General features: G+C 37.8%; 1 protein-coding gene across 1 annotated transcript; it reads left to right on the top strand.

The window, feature by feature from the left end:
* Positions 1 to 9876: 9876 nt before the first annotated feature.
* On the top strand, positions 9877 to 11950 carry LOC101005979 (olfactory receptor 11H4-like). Its single transcript, XM_031667753.1, has one exon. The coding sequence runs from the start codon at positions 9968 to 9970 to the stop codon at positions 10892 to 10894; it is 927 nt and encodes a 308-aa protein (XP_031523613.1). The 5' UTR covers positions 9877 to 9967; the 3' UTR covers positions 10895 to 11950.
* Positions 11951 to 16623: the final 4673 nt, after the last annotated feature.

Raw genomic sequence — 16623 nt, 5'->3', positions numbered from 1 at the left:
CTGATCCTAGCCTCCTATTTCAGTGCTTCTTGAACCCCATGACTCCTGAAACTTCTGCTTTGCTCTTTAGACGCTCAGCTTTAGTTTCTGCTAGCTATTTTGAGGTCTCGCCATGTACACACAGCTTAGAAATCCAAAAATGCCTTGAAGGGGAATTGCATCATATTTTTAGCCTAGATTCTGTGGTCCTCCCCTCTCCAGGAATTGTTTCGCAAACACTAGCAGCTTTGGCAACTGAAAACACCAAATTCTCTACCTTCTCAGTTCAGTGAAACTACTGCTTTCTGCTCAGGCTTCATTCCTCCTTTCTTCATACTCTCCCAACCCAGTAAATGGTCAAATATCCTCAGGGAAAAACACGTGGTGAATGTGAAACTCACCTCCCTTTTCTTCCCTTCATCTTGGACTGTAGCCCATGAAGGCTTGCCTATGCCAATTGCTCCAAATGCCTTCAAATGGTTGTTTTATGTATTTTGTTCAGATTTTACTTTTGATAGAAATTACTCTGAGTTTAGTACAAGTTTTTCAGTCATGACCAGAAAGTTTTTTCTACTCTATCTAGATTCCATACATTCTCACTTCTTCCTTCACTTTCAGAAGATGATCATGTAGCATGTGTGTTCAAAAGCCCACAAATCAGAGGGACAGGTGGATATAGAGGCTGGCATAAACACAAATCTGGGATGCACACCTGCTTTTCTTTTCTTTGCAACCAGCAAACAATCCCTGAGGACTCTTCCCCTGCAAGAAGCAGGGGAAAGGTTACCTATGGTAAAATAAATGATAAAACCGGGACCACAGATTTAGGCCTTCTTTTAATGGAAGGCATCCAGCAATTGTAGGTCAGGAAAATAGTTACCCAGAATTTGTATTAGAAGCTTGGGCTAGTTCTCCTTGAACTTTCCCCTAGGCCTGGAGTGAAAGGTCTTGCTGTGATTGAAGTGTCTTCACTAACCCAAATACCTGTTTTTCAGGTTAAATAAATAGGAATTGGGAATCAGGGAGCAATTTGCTGAGGATAATGACTTTAACAATTCAAAAAAAAAAAGAAAAGTTCCTATTCACCACCCTTTTAACTAGCCCAAGTTCCTTTTTCTTTGAAAAGTAACCCTGAATTTCCCTTTAGGACTTCTCCCTTATTTGCCAGTCATATCACAATAAGTTTATTTCCTTAATATAAATGAAACTCTGTAAAATAGTAAGAGAACAGAACAGTATCCCAGTAAGAAAATGAGCAAAAGGATATAAATGAATAACATCCAGAAAAAGATTCTTAAACATAGAAAGGGCACTAATTCATAAAAAAGGTAAAAGTAGAATAAGCCTATAAACATATCTCACATTTTATCTATTAAATTGACAAAGATCAAAAAGTTTGATAACACATTTTAAGTCTGAGGATTGTGAAATGGGTTCTCTCACACTTAGCTGGTGGGCATATAAGTTTTACAAACACTATATAGGGTGACAAGGCAACCTCTATCAAAATTTAGAAGGCACATACCCATTAAAACAGCAACCCAACTTTTAAGATGTTTAGCCTACAGATATTTTTACACACGTGGGAAATGTTTGCTGCAGCATTGTTGTAATAGCAAAATATTGAGAAAAACATCAGTTCCCATTAATAGAAGACTAGTAAAATGAGCTATGGTGAGTTATACCATGGAATATTATGTCTTCAATTTATAAACGATGAAGCAGTTCCATATGCAATGACATATATGTCCAAGACATACTGTTAAATAAAAAAGCAAAGTGAGTAGCAGAGCATATTGTAGTTGCCTTCCAGGGAAATGTGTCTATTTCCTGAAAGAGCTCCAAGAAACTGATAACAACGGTTGTTTCAGGCAGGAAGAATTTGGTGTCTAAGGAACAAGAGAGTAAAGGAGACTTTTTTTTCATAACTCCTTTTGTGCTTTCAAATTCTTTATCATGTGCCTGTATTATTTATTGCAAAAATAAATAATAAAACATATTTTGTCAAATTTTTTTATTTCCATAGGTCATTGGGGAACAGGTGGTGTTTGGTTATATGAGTAAGTTCTTTAGTTAAACAAAGAACAATTCTTTTTTTGTTTTTGAGACAGAGTTTCGCTCTTGTTGCCCAGGCTGGAGTGCAATGGCACCATCTCGGCTCACTGCAACCTCCGCCTCCCGTGTTCAAACGAGTCTCCTGTCTCAGCCTCCTGAGTAGCTGGGATTACAGGCACCCGCCACTATGCCCAGCTAATTTTTGGTATTTTTAGTAGAGACGGGGTTTCACCACGTTGGCCAGGTTGGTCTCGAACTTCTGACCTCAGGTGATCCACCCACCTCGGCTTCCCAAAGTGCTGGGGTTACAGGCCTGAGCCACTGCACCCGGCCAACAAAGAACAATTTTCTAGGGGAACTTTCTGATCATTAGATTTGGAAAATCATTTTTCCCACAGTGCTAGGGTTCCTTAGGAGCCTGTTTATTGACAGAAATGTTGAAGCGGGGTCTTCAGAGCCCCTTAACATCATTTCACTCGGACAGTTTTGTACCTTAGAAAAAACCTGAGATACATCTTCCTCATCTTAGGGCTTGTACAAATATACTGTTATAAAACTTTAATGAGTTTATCACAGTTATATTTAGACATCATCTCCCTTATTTTTCAATTATTGATTTTTATTGCCCTTGTTCAGCACCTACAATGTACCAAACATTGAGCCAGAAAATAAATTTGAGACAAAGGTATATAAGACACATTTTCTTCCCTCATAGGATTCACAGTCTTGTGATAGAGAAAATTGGAAGGTTTTCTTTTCGCTAAGTAGCAAAAGTTCACTGAGAGGGGACGGCCTAATTACCATGGAAGCTCACGGGAAGCTGCATATGTGTAAGTATGGAACTTGTGTGAAAGAGGCTGTAAGCACAGCATAGGCATTGTCTCTTTGCAAGTGCACCTCAGGTTACAGAATAGAAGTGCTTCTAGAAATTATCTTACACTATCATATAATCAACCACGCTAGTGGTTACTGCTAAGGTCCCAGAGACAAAGCAAGTATGACTATAAAATATAACATAGGCTGGGCGTGGTGGCTCATGCCTATAATCCCAGCACTTTGGGAGGCCGAGGTGGTGGATCACCCAAGATCAGGAGTTTGTGCCTACCCTGGCCAACATGGTGAAACCCCGTCTCTACTAAAAATACAAAAAAAAAGTAGCCGGGCATGGCGGTATATGCCTGTAATCCCAGCTACTTGGGAGGCTGAGGCAGGAGAATCACTTGAACCCAGGAAGTGGAGGTTCCAGTGAGCCAAGAGCGTGCCACTGCGCTCCAGCCTGGGCGACAAGAGTGAAACTTCATCTCAAAAAATAACAATAATAATAGTGATAAAATAAATTGAATACCAAAGAGAGATATTATTTAAAATGTTAAGTAAATATAGATTCTAGTAATGGAATGTTGAGTTGCTTTGATCTACCATCTTAGCCTCTCAAGTAGCTGGGACCACGGGCACATGTCACCATGCCCAGTTAATTTTTTTTTTTTTTTTAAGAAATTGGGTCTCTCTATGTTGCCCAGGCTGTAGGCTTTCTAAAGACTCTGCCATCCTCTTTCCTTATTTCATTTTATGAATAGACACAACTCAAAATTTTTAAGTAAAATATTTTAATCCTCCAGCCTAGACCATATGTTAAGTTACAAAACAGCCTTAATCATTTTGAAAGATTAAAATCGTACCTATCTTTCTCAAATCACAATGGAATAAAACTGTATATCAACAGCAAAAGAAAACTAAAATCTTCACAAATATGTGGATGTTCAGCAACACACTGTAAACCAAGCGATGAGTCAGAGAAGAAGTCACAAGGGAAATTATAAAGTATCTTGAGACAAATAAAAATGAAAACACAACATACCGAAATTTACAAGATGAAAAGAAAACAGTGCTAAGAGAGAAATTTATAGCTATAAAGGCTTACATTATAAAAGAAGAAAAATCTCCACTCAAAAACCTAACTTTATACCATAAGAAACTAGAAAAAGAAGAGCAAACAAAATTCAAAGCTAGCAAATGGTAGGAAATAATGAAGATTACAGCAGGGATAAATGAAGTAGAAAATATAAAACAGTAGAGAAAATGAACAAAACCAAAAGTTTGCTATTCAAAAAGATAAACTAAGCAGACAAGACTTCAGCTAGAATAAGAAAAAAAGAAGACTCAACACAAGTTAGAAATAAAGTGAGGACATTACAACTGATTTTCTAGAAATGAGGTTTTTACAACTTTTCCTAAGAACAAAAAGAAGTTATTTTGAATTCCACACAGACATCTCATCATCGCCTTTCAAAACATTCTTCTTGCCTTTGCTCTGGGGTCCAATTTGCCCTAAACTACATGAAAACTATGATGGAAGAAAGGATGCTATGCCAAGGACTCCTGAGGGAATCATAAACCAGCCCAAGGGAAGCCTGAAATCATCACATAATCTCCAAGATAAAACTTTAATTGCACCCCTGAATCGCAATGACACTTACTTCTTCATTCATCTGCACCCTCTTTCTGAAATCTCTTCATGAAGTTCATATACCACTGCTTTTGTGGCACTATTCTGCCACAAAAGTAATTCATATACAAAACTCACCTGTTGACCTTTCTTTGCTGGACGAGATAATTGGAAGGTCTGGGTGCCTGGAGGTGACTGAGGTCCTTGATGAAAATAACCACCCTGTCAATCAAGGCCCACAGCTCAAGGGCTGACCATAGGAGGAGTGTGCTTCTTTCCTCTGGCTATAACTATTGCCCAACAGAATTACCTATAAACGTTTCTTTTGAGTGCTTCAGGAAAGGAGAAAAGGGAGTTTCAACAGTTATCTTTATATATCCTAGGATTCTTTGGATCAGGCTCCAGGTTTGGAGTCCACATAAGGCAAACAGAGGTATCAATGAGAAGGCACAGGCTCGGTTTGTATTCCTAGGACTGTCCGCACATAGCTCTATCATGAAGGGTAAGTAACTTCTTCCCCTGTCTAGGATTCACTTGACTTTTTCTAAGACATCTACACATGGATGCTAGCTCCAGTGAAATGCCTTTATAATATGAACATATTTTTGCAAAATTTTGTGAGTTTCTAGACATGTGATTTCATGCACAGCATCTCCAGTATAGTAAGTGTTATAATGAACTGTTGACACCTGTGCCCAGCTACCCAGCTCTTCCTCAGCTGAACACTTCCTTCAATGTTCTTGCCTAATTCTTTGCAAAGGAATGCCTCATTATTTGGAAATTTGATAAATTACATAATTTGGTATTAGAAGTCATGCTCAATAATTCACTTCCTACAATGCCCCTGATTAAATATAACTTATTCCCATTACTTTTATGCACATCCCAGGAAATGTAATGTCCTTCCTTTAATACTTTATCTTCTGCATTTTGAATTATTAACACTACTGTGTTTTTATATCTTCTTTCTTTATGTCAGACCAACCAGAATATACCAGAATATTGTGCCAGAATATACAAGAAGGTCGAAAAAATAAATCTGAGCAACTAAAAGGAACTGTCCATAGCTTCACTAGGAGATATATGGGAATTGAGTGACTTTTTAATCTAGTCATTTAGGTTCACTTAAATTCATTGGATGGGCACAGTGGCTCACGCCTATAATCCCAGTACTTCGAGGGGCCAAGGGTTTGTAGAGAAAGGTTCTTATCATGTTCCGTAGGCCAGATACCTGATGAGAACATGTCTCTACAAAACATTTAACAATTAACCTGGCATGGTGGCATACGTCTATCGTCCCAGCTACTCAGAAGGTTAAGGCAGCAGGATCGCTTGAGCTTGGGAGGTCAAGGCTGCAATGAACTATGATCCCACCACTGCACTCCAGCATGGGTGAGAGAGTAAGGCCCTGTCTCAAAAATAAATAAATAAAAATTTAAAATTAATTTATTGTTTTTCATTTAGGTTTTTAAATGATTCTGCTAAAAAATTATCCTAGTTACTTTGTAATTATATTTATTGGTAGTATTATTATGAACACTAACAGCTATGAGTGTTGCAGGTCCTAATATATTCCAGGAACTGCAAGAGGCACTACAACATGTACTAGGAAACTGTACTTCAACTATGTTTTCCCAAAAGCTCAGCAAAACAGAAAGTAACTTGCCTACAGGCACATAGTATGCTGTACGGTATTTGAACCCAAATCAATCTGACTTTATCATTTATTTTCTTTTAAGTCACTTATATAAGAGGATTGCTTTGTTAAGTATTACTGGAGTGAGTCAGTCAGTTGTGAATCTAATCCAACTGTGGTATGTCACCACATAGACTGCTACAGTGAGTATTCTCTTCCTTCCTCACCAAACTATGTGCTTGCCTCCTAAAACTATGCTCCCAATTCTTCTTAAGGAGCAGCCCATTTTTCCTTCTAGTTCATATGTGTAGCTGCCGCATCCCACCACTGGACTATCCAACTTTATGTGGTAACATCCAGCATTTACAGTGATCTACCATGTGCACGAGACAGTGTTGAAAAACTTTGAGAAGGAAACTTGGCCGGGGTGGTGGTTCATGCCTGTAATCTCAGCACTTTGGGAGGCTGAGGTGGTGGATCACTTGAGGTCAGGGGTTTGAGACCAGCCTGGCCAACATGGCAAAACCTCATCTCTACTAAAAACACAGAACTAGCCAGGCGTAGTGGTACATTCCTGTAATTCCAGCTACTCAGAAGGCTGAGGCAGGAGAATTGCTTGAACCCAGGAGACAGAGTTTGCAGTAAACCAAGACTGCGCCACCGCACTACAGCCTGGGTGAGGGAGTGAGACTCTGTCTCAAAAAAAATATGTGTGTGGGTGTGTGGATATATATATATATATATATATATATACTTTGAGAAGGAAAATCAACAGGATTTGGAGATTGACCGCATATGGGAAGTGATGGAATTAAAAGGTTCCTTCAGTGTTTCTCAAGTTTCTGGCTTTAGCAAATGCTAACTGGATTGGTGAATGAAGAGTGGAGCCATTCGCCAAGAAGCAAGTACAAAGTGGGAGCCCTTACAAAGAAAAAAAAAATGGAATAAAGATAATACTGAGCAAAATGATGATGACATGTTTGAAAATATAAATGACTAGAGAGACCAATATTTAGAGTAGATGCTCACAAATGACAGGGTCATGAGGCAAGGTAGAATTAGTGGATCACAAGGTTTAAATGTGATTTTGCTAAATGTGACCAAACTGACATATTACACAAGACTGCCCAGTGATGTACGGACTGAGGACTCAGTGATGGTGATGTTCATAAACTCAGATTAGCTTTTTTGGTGACAGGCTTGGCAAGTCTGAAAGTCACCCAACCATTAATTTATTCAACAAGTGCCTACCGTGTACCAGAAGCTGAGTTATCTGAGAAATGAAAGATAAATTAAACATCATTTGTGAATTATAGACATTTTCAGTCTGTAGAGTAACATGAAACCATATGATTTGGTCGTTATGGTGCACGCTGTAGTAGAAAAATATATAACATGCTATGTAAATATTAAACAGGAAATTTATCTTATATGTTACAGAGTTTTGTCTTGCTGACTTTAACATACGATAGGTATCAAAAGGATATCTAAAATCATCATCAAAATCTAAGACATCCGATATTGACAAGTGTAATTATTAATTTTTTAAATCTTGATAAGCTCAGGCTTTATGGGTCAAACGATACTGAGATATATGTCCAAGAGTATTCATCACAGTGGTGATTATAATAGAAAACATTGATAACAATCTAAATCTATCATTAGAGGGTTGATTGAATCTATAGACAAGAAGAACAATGAAGCCATTGAGTTGATGATTCAGAGCTCTATTTTTGACACGGAAAAAAGACAAATATATTAAGTTTAAAAACAAATTATAAAACAGTTAATTTTGAAAAATTCCATTTTAATTATAAAGAAGAGAAGAGCACACTCCTCCAAAGAGTTAAAATTTGTTTTCTCTGGGAGGTAGGATTTTTTAAATCTTTTTCTATATCTTTTATGTTTATAATTATAAAAAACAATTACAGTATTTTGGTAAATTTTGAACAGTGTAGCATTAATAAATTTAAACAACAAGACATAAGCATTTTAGATCATTTGAAATGCATTGAAAAACTTAACGTTAATAAATATCCTCACATTTGGAGAAAGCTTATTGAATATTTTTTACATATATATTTTCTTTCATCACCAAATGAAAGAAAATATCATTTGTGTTCAGCAAGAATTTGCCACTAGCAACATTTAGAGCTATGTTTATTTATGTTTGACTTTTTAAATTAACAAATAAAAATTGTATATATTTATTATGTGTAACATGTTGTTTTGAAATATGTATACATTGTATAATGGCTACCTCCAGCTAATGAACATATGCATTTTCTCATATACTTACCACTTTTTTGTGGTGAGAACATTTAAAATCTACTCTCTTAGCAATTTTCAAGAAAAAAATAATTATTAACTATAGTTATCCATGTTATACAATAGAGCTCTTGAACTTATTTCTTCTATCTAACTGAAGTTTTGTATCCTTTGACCAACATCTCCCCAACCTCCCAGTCCCTGTAACCACCATTTTACTCTCTGCCGCTATAAATTCAACTTTTCTGGATTCCACATATACATATAAGTGAAATCATGCAGTATTTGTCTTCCTGAGGCTGGCTTTTTTCACTTAGTACCATGTCCCTGGGTTCATCCATGTTGTCACAAATGACAGGATATCCTTCTTTTTTAAAAGCTGAAGAGTATTCCATTGTGTGCATATGCCACACTTTCTTTACCTATTCATTCTGTTTGACTTTTGATCACTGACCTTCCAAACTTATCTAGATTCTGAGTTTCTTGTAGGTGGACAGTAGAGATTACAGTTGAGATGTTGAAACCTACAATCTATAACAAGTACAAGAATGAATTCTTGTAGCAGAACAATATATTGTAACAAATTGTTTATTTTAATGAGAGATTTATGTTTAAATGATTCAAAACACTGCATTTGTTTACAGTAGTAGAAATTCTATTTACAGGGAAGTTTAAAAGTGTGAAGTAAACTCAAGGAACAATCTCAGGTAACTATTAATTCTCTACTCTCCAGAAAAATATTGCCATGATATTTTCTCTTGGATTCTATGCTTAGACTTAAAATCCACTAATACAGAGTGAATAATGGTCACTTATAGCTCTCAAGTATCTGAGAAGTATGTCAAGTATTTTCCACCTCGGGAAAGATGTCAGAAAAAGCAGTTATTTTACTCCTAATTCTTGGTTTAAAAATTAAGTCAAACTAACAGCTGTTCTATTAGAAATAATTAACTATGGGTGGGAAAAAGAAATACAAATGGCCACTTTGCTGGCTTTCATAGAGGATAATGGTTCTGAGCTTTCACAATTTCAAAGGGAAGGGAGATTTCTCAAAAATCACCCACTGATGAAAAATATCCAAATAATGTATATTCTATTGTTATAAGCCTAATTTTAAAGAAACTTGAGGCCAGGCACAATGGCTCACTCCTGTAGTCCCAGCACTTTGGGGAGGCCGAGGTGGGTGGATCACCTGAAGTCAGGAGTTTGAGACAAGCTTGACCAACATGGAGAAACCACATCTCTACTAAAAATACAAAAGTAGTCGGGCATGGTGGTGCATGCTTGTAATCCCACCTACTCGGGAGGCTGAGGCAGGAGAATCGCTTGAACCCAGGAGGCGGAGGTTGTGGTGAGCTGAGATCATGCCATTGCACTCCAGCATGGGCAGCAAGAGCGAAACTCCATCTCAAAAAAAAAAAAAAGAAAGAAATTTGGGATCATTAGCATTGTTGATTTGTAGCTTCTGAATAAAAGTTAGGAGTCAGTGGATGGGTTGTTGCAAACTAATTGCCAAATAGCCAACATATATAGCTAGCATAGATTCCCTACGAGTTTTTCAGAAAACAAAACTATTTGTATAAATGGTGTTTTCTGTCGTCTCTACAGCCCTGGAATTCACAAACAATTCAAAGACAAGCACTGTGACGGAATTTGTTCTCCTTGGCTTTCCTGGTTGTCAGGAGATGCAAAGTTTCCTCTTCTCACTGTTCTTTGTGATCTATGTATTTACTATAATAGGAAACGGGACCATTGTCTTTGCTGTGAGATTGGACAAACGGCTTCATACCCCAATGTATATTCTCCTAGGGAAGTTTGCTTTCCTTGAAATCTTGTACGTTACCTCCACTGTACCCAACATGCTAGTCAACTTCCTCTCAGAGAGAAAAACCATCTCTTTTGTTGGCTGTTTCCTCCAATTCTACTTTTTTACTTCCCTTGGTACAACAGAAGCATACTTCCTCTGCATCATGGCATATGATCAGTACCTTGCTATCTGCCGCCCATTGCACTACCCAACCATCATGACCCCACAACTCTGTTACATATTGATGTCTTTTTGCTGGGTGTTTGGATTCCTCAGTTACTCTGTCTCCACTGTACAACTGTCTCAATTGCCTTTCTGTGGGCCCAACGTCATCAATCACTTTTTGTGTGACATGGACCCATTGATGGCTCTGTCCTGTGCCCCAGCTCCTATCACTGAGATCGTCTTCTATATCCTGAGCTCCCTCATTATCATTCTCACTCTTCTGTACATCTGTGGCTCCTATATGCTTTTACTGATAGCTGTATTAAAAGTCCCTTCAGCAGCTGGCCGGCAGAAGGCCTTTTCCACCTGCGGATCTCATCTGACAGTAGTGTGTTTATTCTTTGGGGCTCTATTGGCAATGTATGTGAGCCCCACAACTGATAACCCAGCTGCAATTCAGAAGATTATAACTTTGTTCTATTCTGTGGTGACCCCCTTCTTAAACCCCCTGATTTACAGCTACGAAACAAGGAGATGAAGGCTGCATTGAAGAAAGTCCTGAGGATAGAACGAGAACAAGGTCATCTACCTGAGACCAAGCAAACCATTGTTCAGACATAAAACATTAACTAAGAAAGACCTGATTTTCTGATTCTACTTCTCCAATACATACTTTAAGGAAGATATTTTCTCAGTGAGGTCTCTCATTGTTTTGTTTCTTAACTAACCTGGCAGAGCTAAATCATACTTGATTCATATTACATTCCAAATGAAACAATCATATTTTCAACATGGGTGACTCCAATAGATGATATTTGAGGGTATTTTATATGTCCTATTTCATACTGTATAGTTTTGATTATTGGAGATGGGGTGGAAGATAGAAGAGCAGTTATACTTAAGGTAAGTGAATAAAGAATCAAATTTAAATGCCTAATGAATACAGAACTAAAGGATTTAGTAACAGAACAATTTTCTTGCCCCCTTGGCTCTTGATGGTTGAGAGTCTTACAGGCAAGGGACAGACTGAAAATTTAATGCTTATGTAAGCAGCATATGTTTTAGCATCACATAAAATAGTAAAATAGTGGTCATTCTTTCATTCAACAAATATTAATTGAATACCTCTTATGTTCCAGGCACTAGATATATACTATGACCAAAAGAATCAAAACCACTATCCAACTGGCATTTACACTCTCGTAAGGGAGAGACAGACGATAAAAAAATAAGTAAAATATATAGCATATCAGAGAGTAATAAGTGCTATGCAAAAAGGGCAAAGAGGGCAGGAAATGTGGAAGAAAGAAAAGAGCTGCCATTGTTAAACAGGATGATCAGGGAGGTTATACTGAGAAGGCAACATTTAAGCAAATACTTGAAGTAGATGAGGGAATGAGCCATGTAGACAGTGAGAGAAGAGCATTCCAAATAGAGGGAAGCAAATTATCTTTAAGATCTGGAGGCAGGATTGTATCCAAGTAGCAGCAAGGAGGTTGGTTTGACTGGAATAAAGAATTTAAGGTGGGGAACAGCGGCTCACGCCTGCAATCCCAGCACTTTGGGAGGCCGAGGAGGCTGGATCATGAGGTCAGGAATTCGAGACCAGCCTGGCCAATATGCTGCAACCCCGTCCCTACTAAAGATACAAAAATTAGCTGGGTGTGGTGGCATGAGCCTGTAATCCCAGCTACTCAGGAGGCTGAGGCAGAATGGTGTGAACCCAGGAGGCAGAGTTTGCAGTGAGCCAAGATAGCACCACCGCACTCCAGCCTGGACGACAGAGCGGGACTCCATCTCAAAAAAAAAAAAAAAATTTAAGGGGAAGAGTATTAGAGATGAAGTCAGGGAGTGAACAGCGTTCCAAATTCTGTGGGACCTTGTGAACTATCGTAATAACTTTTTAAAAATTATAAATTACAAATTAGGGTTGTGTATATGTATGGGGAACAAAGTGATATTATGATTTATGAATATAATGCAGAAAAATTGAATCAGTAACCTCAAATATTTTCTGTAGTAACAATATACGAAATCTACAGCTGGGCACAGTGGTTCATGCCTGTACTCCCAGCACTTTGGGAGGTCAAGGCAGGCAGATTACCTGAGGCCAGAAGTTCAAGATTAGCCTGGCCAACATGGTGAAAACCACCCCCTACTAAAAATACAAAAATTAGTTGGGCGTGGTGGTGTGTGCCTGTAATCCCAGCTACACAGGAAGCTGAGGCACAAGGATCACTTGAACTTGGGAGGCAGAGGCTGCAGTGAGCCAAGATTGTGCCACTGTACTCTAGCCTGGGTGACAGAGTGAGACTCTGTCTCAAAAAAAAAAAAAATTTGAAATTTATTATCTTAGCAATTTAAAAATGTATAACACATTATCATTTATTATGTTACCACCCTGGGCAATATATCACCAAAAAGAAAAAAAAAAACACTATTCCTCCTACCAGAGGTTTTGCACCGTTTGCGCATCGTTGCCTCACCATTACCCACACCCCACTTCCTACAGCCTTTGGTAACCACCATTCTACTGTCCTGCTTCCTTGAGTTTGAAATTTGGGGATTCCACAAATAAGTGAGAACATGTGGTATATTTGTCTTTCTAGGCTTGCCCTATTTCACTTAGCGTAATGTTCTCCAGTTCCATCCATGTTGTCATAAATGACAAAATTTCCCTCTTTTTTAAGGCTGAATAGTATTCTGTTGGGTACATACACCACATTTTCTTTATCCATTTATCTATTGATGGACATTTAGGTTGATTCCATAACTCAGCTATTGTGAATAAGGCTGCAAGGAACATAGGAGAACAGACATCTCTTTGACATACTGCTTTCAAATCTTTTAGGTAAATACCCAAACTGGGATTGCTGGATCATATAGTAATTCTACTTTTAGTTTTCTGAGGAAGCTCCAGACAGTTTTTCATAATGACGGTACTAATTGACATTCTCACCAACTGTGTGCAAGGGCTCTCTTTTCTACATATTCTCGTCAACACCTGTTATCTTTTGTCTTTTATTATAACAGCCATTCTGATAGCTGTGGGGTGAAATCTCATTGTGGTTTTACTTTGCATTTTTCTAGTTATTAGCGACGTTGAGCAATTTTCATATACCTGCTGGCCATTTGTATGTCTTTTTTTTTTTTGAGAAATGTCTACTCAGGGCCACTGCCCATTTTTTAATCTGATTATTTGTTTTCTTTCTATAGAGTTGTTTGAGTTCCTTATGGATTTGGATATTAACCCCTATCAGATGTATGGCCTCAAACACTTTCTCCCAGTCTGTAGTTATCTCTTCATTCTATTGATTGTTTCCTTTGCAGATTAGAGCTATACTGATGTGATCCTATTTGTCTATTTTTGCTTTTGTTGTCTGTGTTTTGAGGTCAAATCTATACAATCATTGCCCAAACCAACATTGGGTAGTGTTTCCCCTATGTTTCCTTCTCATTGCTTGGAGTTTCCGGTCTTATGTCCAAGTCTTTAATCCATTTTGAGTTGATTTTTGTATATAGAGTGAAATAAGAATCCAATTTCATTCTTATACATATGAATGTACAGTTTTCCCAATACCATTACTAAAGAGACTGTCCTCTTCCCAATGTGTATTTTTGACACCTTTGTCAGAAATCAATTGACAATGCATAGGTTCACTTCTGAGCTCTATTCTTTTCCATTGGTTGATGAGTCATTTTTTTTACACTAATTTTAATTGGCATGCTGTTTTAATTACTATTACTTTGTAGTATAGTTTGAAATCAGTGTGATGCCTCAGCTTTGTTCTTTCTGTTCATAACTGCCTTGGCTATTTGAGGGATTTTGTGATTCCACATGGATTTTAGGGCTGTGTTTTCTATTTCTCTGAAGGCTGTCATTGGTATGACAGGGATTAATAGGGATTACATTGACTCTGGAAATCACATTGGGTAGTCTGGACATTTTAACAATATTAATGCTTTTAATTCATGAACACAAGATATCTTTCTATTTATTTGTGTCTTCTTCAATTTATTTTATTCATGTTTTATATGTAATTTTGCATGAGATGAAAAGCATTTGGGAGGTTTTCAGCAGGGAAGTAACTTACTCTTATTTACGTTATAAAAGAATTATCCCCCTGACTGTTTTGTTGGCAATACACTAGAAAGAGAAATGAGCATTTTATTTTTTTTCTTTTTTTTATTATTATTATTGTACTTTAAGTTCTAGGGTACATGTGCATAACGTGCAGGTTTGTTACATATGTATACTTGTGCCACGTTGGTGTGCTGCACCCATCAACTCATCAGCACCCATCAACTCGTCATTTACATCCGGTATAACTCCCAATGCAATCCTTCCCCCCTCCCCTCTCCCCATGATAGGCCCTGGTGTGTGATGTTCCCCTTCCCGAGTCCAAGTGATCTCATTGTTCAGTTCCCACCTATGAGTGAGAACATGTGGTGTTTGGTTTTCTGTTCTTGTGATAGTTTGCTAAGAATGATGGTTTCCAGCTGCATCCATGTCCCTACAAAGGACACAAACTCATCCTTTTTTATGGCTGCATAGTATTCCATGGTGTATATGTGCCACATTTTCTTAATCCAGTCTGTCACTGATGGACATTTGGGTTGATTCCAAGTCTTTGCTATTGTGAATAGTGCCGCAATAAACATACGTGTGCATGTGTCTTTATAGCAGCATGATTTATAATCCTTTGGGTATATACCCAGTAATGGGATGACTGGGTCATATGGTACATCTAGTTCTAGATCCTTGAGGAATCGCCATACTGTTTTCCATAATGGTTGAACTAGTTTACAATCCCACCAACAGTGTAAAAGTGTTCCTATTTCTCCATATCCTCTCCAGCACCTGTTGTTTCCTGACTTTTTAATGATTGCCATTCTAACTGGTGTGAGATGGTATCTCATTGTGGTTTTGATTTGCATTTCTCTGATGGCCAGTGATGATGAGCATTTTTTCATGTGTCTGTTGGCTGTATGAATGTCTTCTTTTGAGAAATGTCTGTACATATCCTTTGCCCACTTTTTGATGGGGTTGTTTGTTTTTTTCTTGTAAATTTGTTTGAGTTCTTTGTAGGTTCTGGATATTAGCCCTTTGTCAGATGAGTAGATTGCAAAAATTTTCTCCCATTCTGTAGGTTGCCTGTTCACTCTGATGGTAGTTTCTTTTGCTGTGCAGAAGCTCTTTAGTTTAATGAGATCCCATTTGTCAATTTTGGCTTTTGCTGCCGTTGCTTTTGGTGTTTTAGACATGAAGTCCTTGCCCATGCCTATGTCCTGAATGGTACTACCTAGGTTTTCTTCTAGGGTTTTTACGGTATTAGGTCTAACATTTAAGTCCCTAATCCATCTTGAATTAATTTTCGTATAAGGAGTAAGAAAAGGATCCAGTTTCAGCTTTCTACTTATGGCTAGCCAATTTTCCCAGCACCATTTATTAAATAGGGAATCTTTTCCCCAAGAGAAATGGGCATTTTAAAACTCTTCTTTCTAATTGTCAAATTTAGAAATTTTTTGTTTTTTATTTTTTTATTTTTTTCGAGACAGGGTCTCATTCTGACACCCAGGCTGGAATGCAGTGATGCAATCACAGCTAACTACAGCCTCAACCTCCCCAGGCTCACATGATCCAACTCAGCTGTCCGAGTAACTGGGACTACAGGCATGTTCCTCCATGCCCAGCAAATTTTTGTATTTCTTTTTTTTTTTTTTTTTTGGACAGAGCTTCACCATGTTGGCTAGGCTATTCTCGAACTCCTGGACTCAAGTGATCCTCCTGCCTCAGCTTCCCAAAGGCTGGGATTACAGATGCGCACCACTGCTCCCCACTCATTTCTTTTTAAAGGAATTTGTATCTGTAACCTATTTGAGGATACATATATAGGGAGGGGAAAAGAATCCTCTAGTTGCCCCAGAGGAATAGGAAGTCCTCTGGACCCTAAGAAATTCTAATTCTGGAGTAGTTCCATGACATTAATTAAGAGACAATGCTTCTGAGGCTCTTTAATGACACTTAATCATAATTATAATTATATAGACATTTATAAAACATTTTCAAGTCTATTATCTCATTTAATCTTCATATTAGCCCTATGAGTTACACACGGAGGATAAACATGGCTTTAATAATTGAGGAAATTAGAGCACACCAAGCTCTTACAGCTAATAAGTGAAAATATTCAAACTAAGACTCATACTTTCTATGTCATGATTTTCTTTATATTTTCTCACCACCTTCTGTTTGAGTTCAACTCT

Source organism: Papio anubis, chromosome 7 (assembly GCF_008728515.1).
Source record: "Papio anubis isolate 15944 chromosome 7, Panubis1.0, whole genome shotgun sequence".
NCBI classification, from domain to species: Eukaryota; Metazoa; Chordata; class Mammalia; order Primates; family Cercopithecidae; genus Papio; species Papio anubis.
Note: the sequence above shows the minus strand (reverse complement) of the source record. Positions and strands in the feature narration are given on the sequence as shown.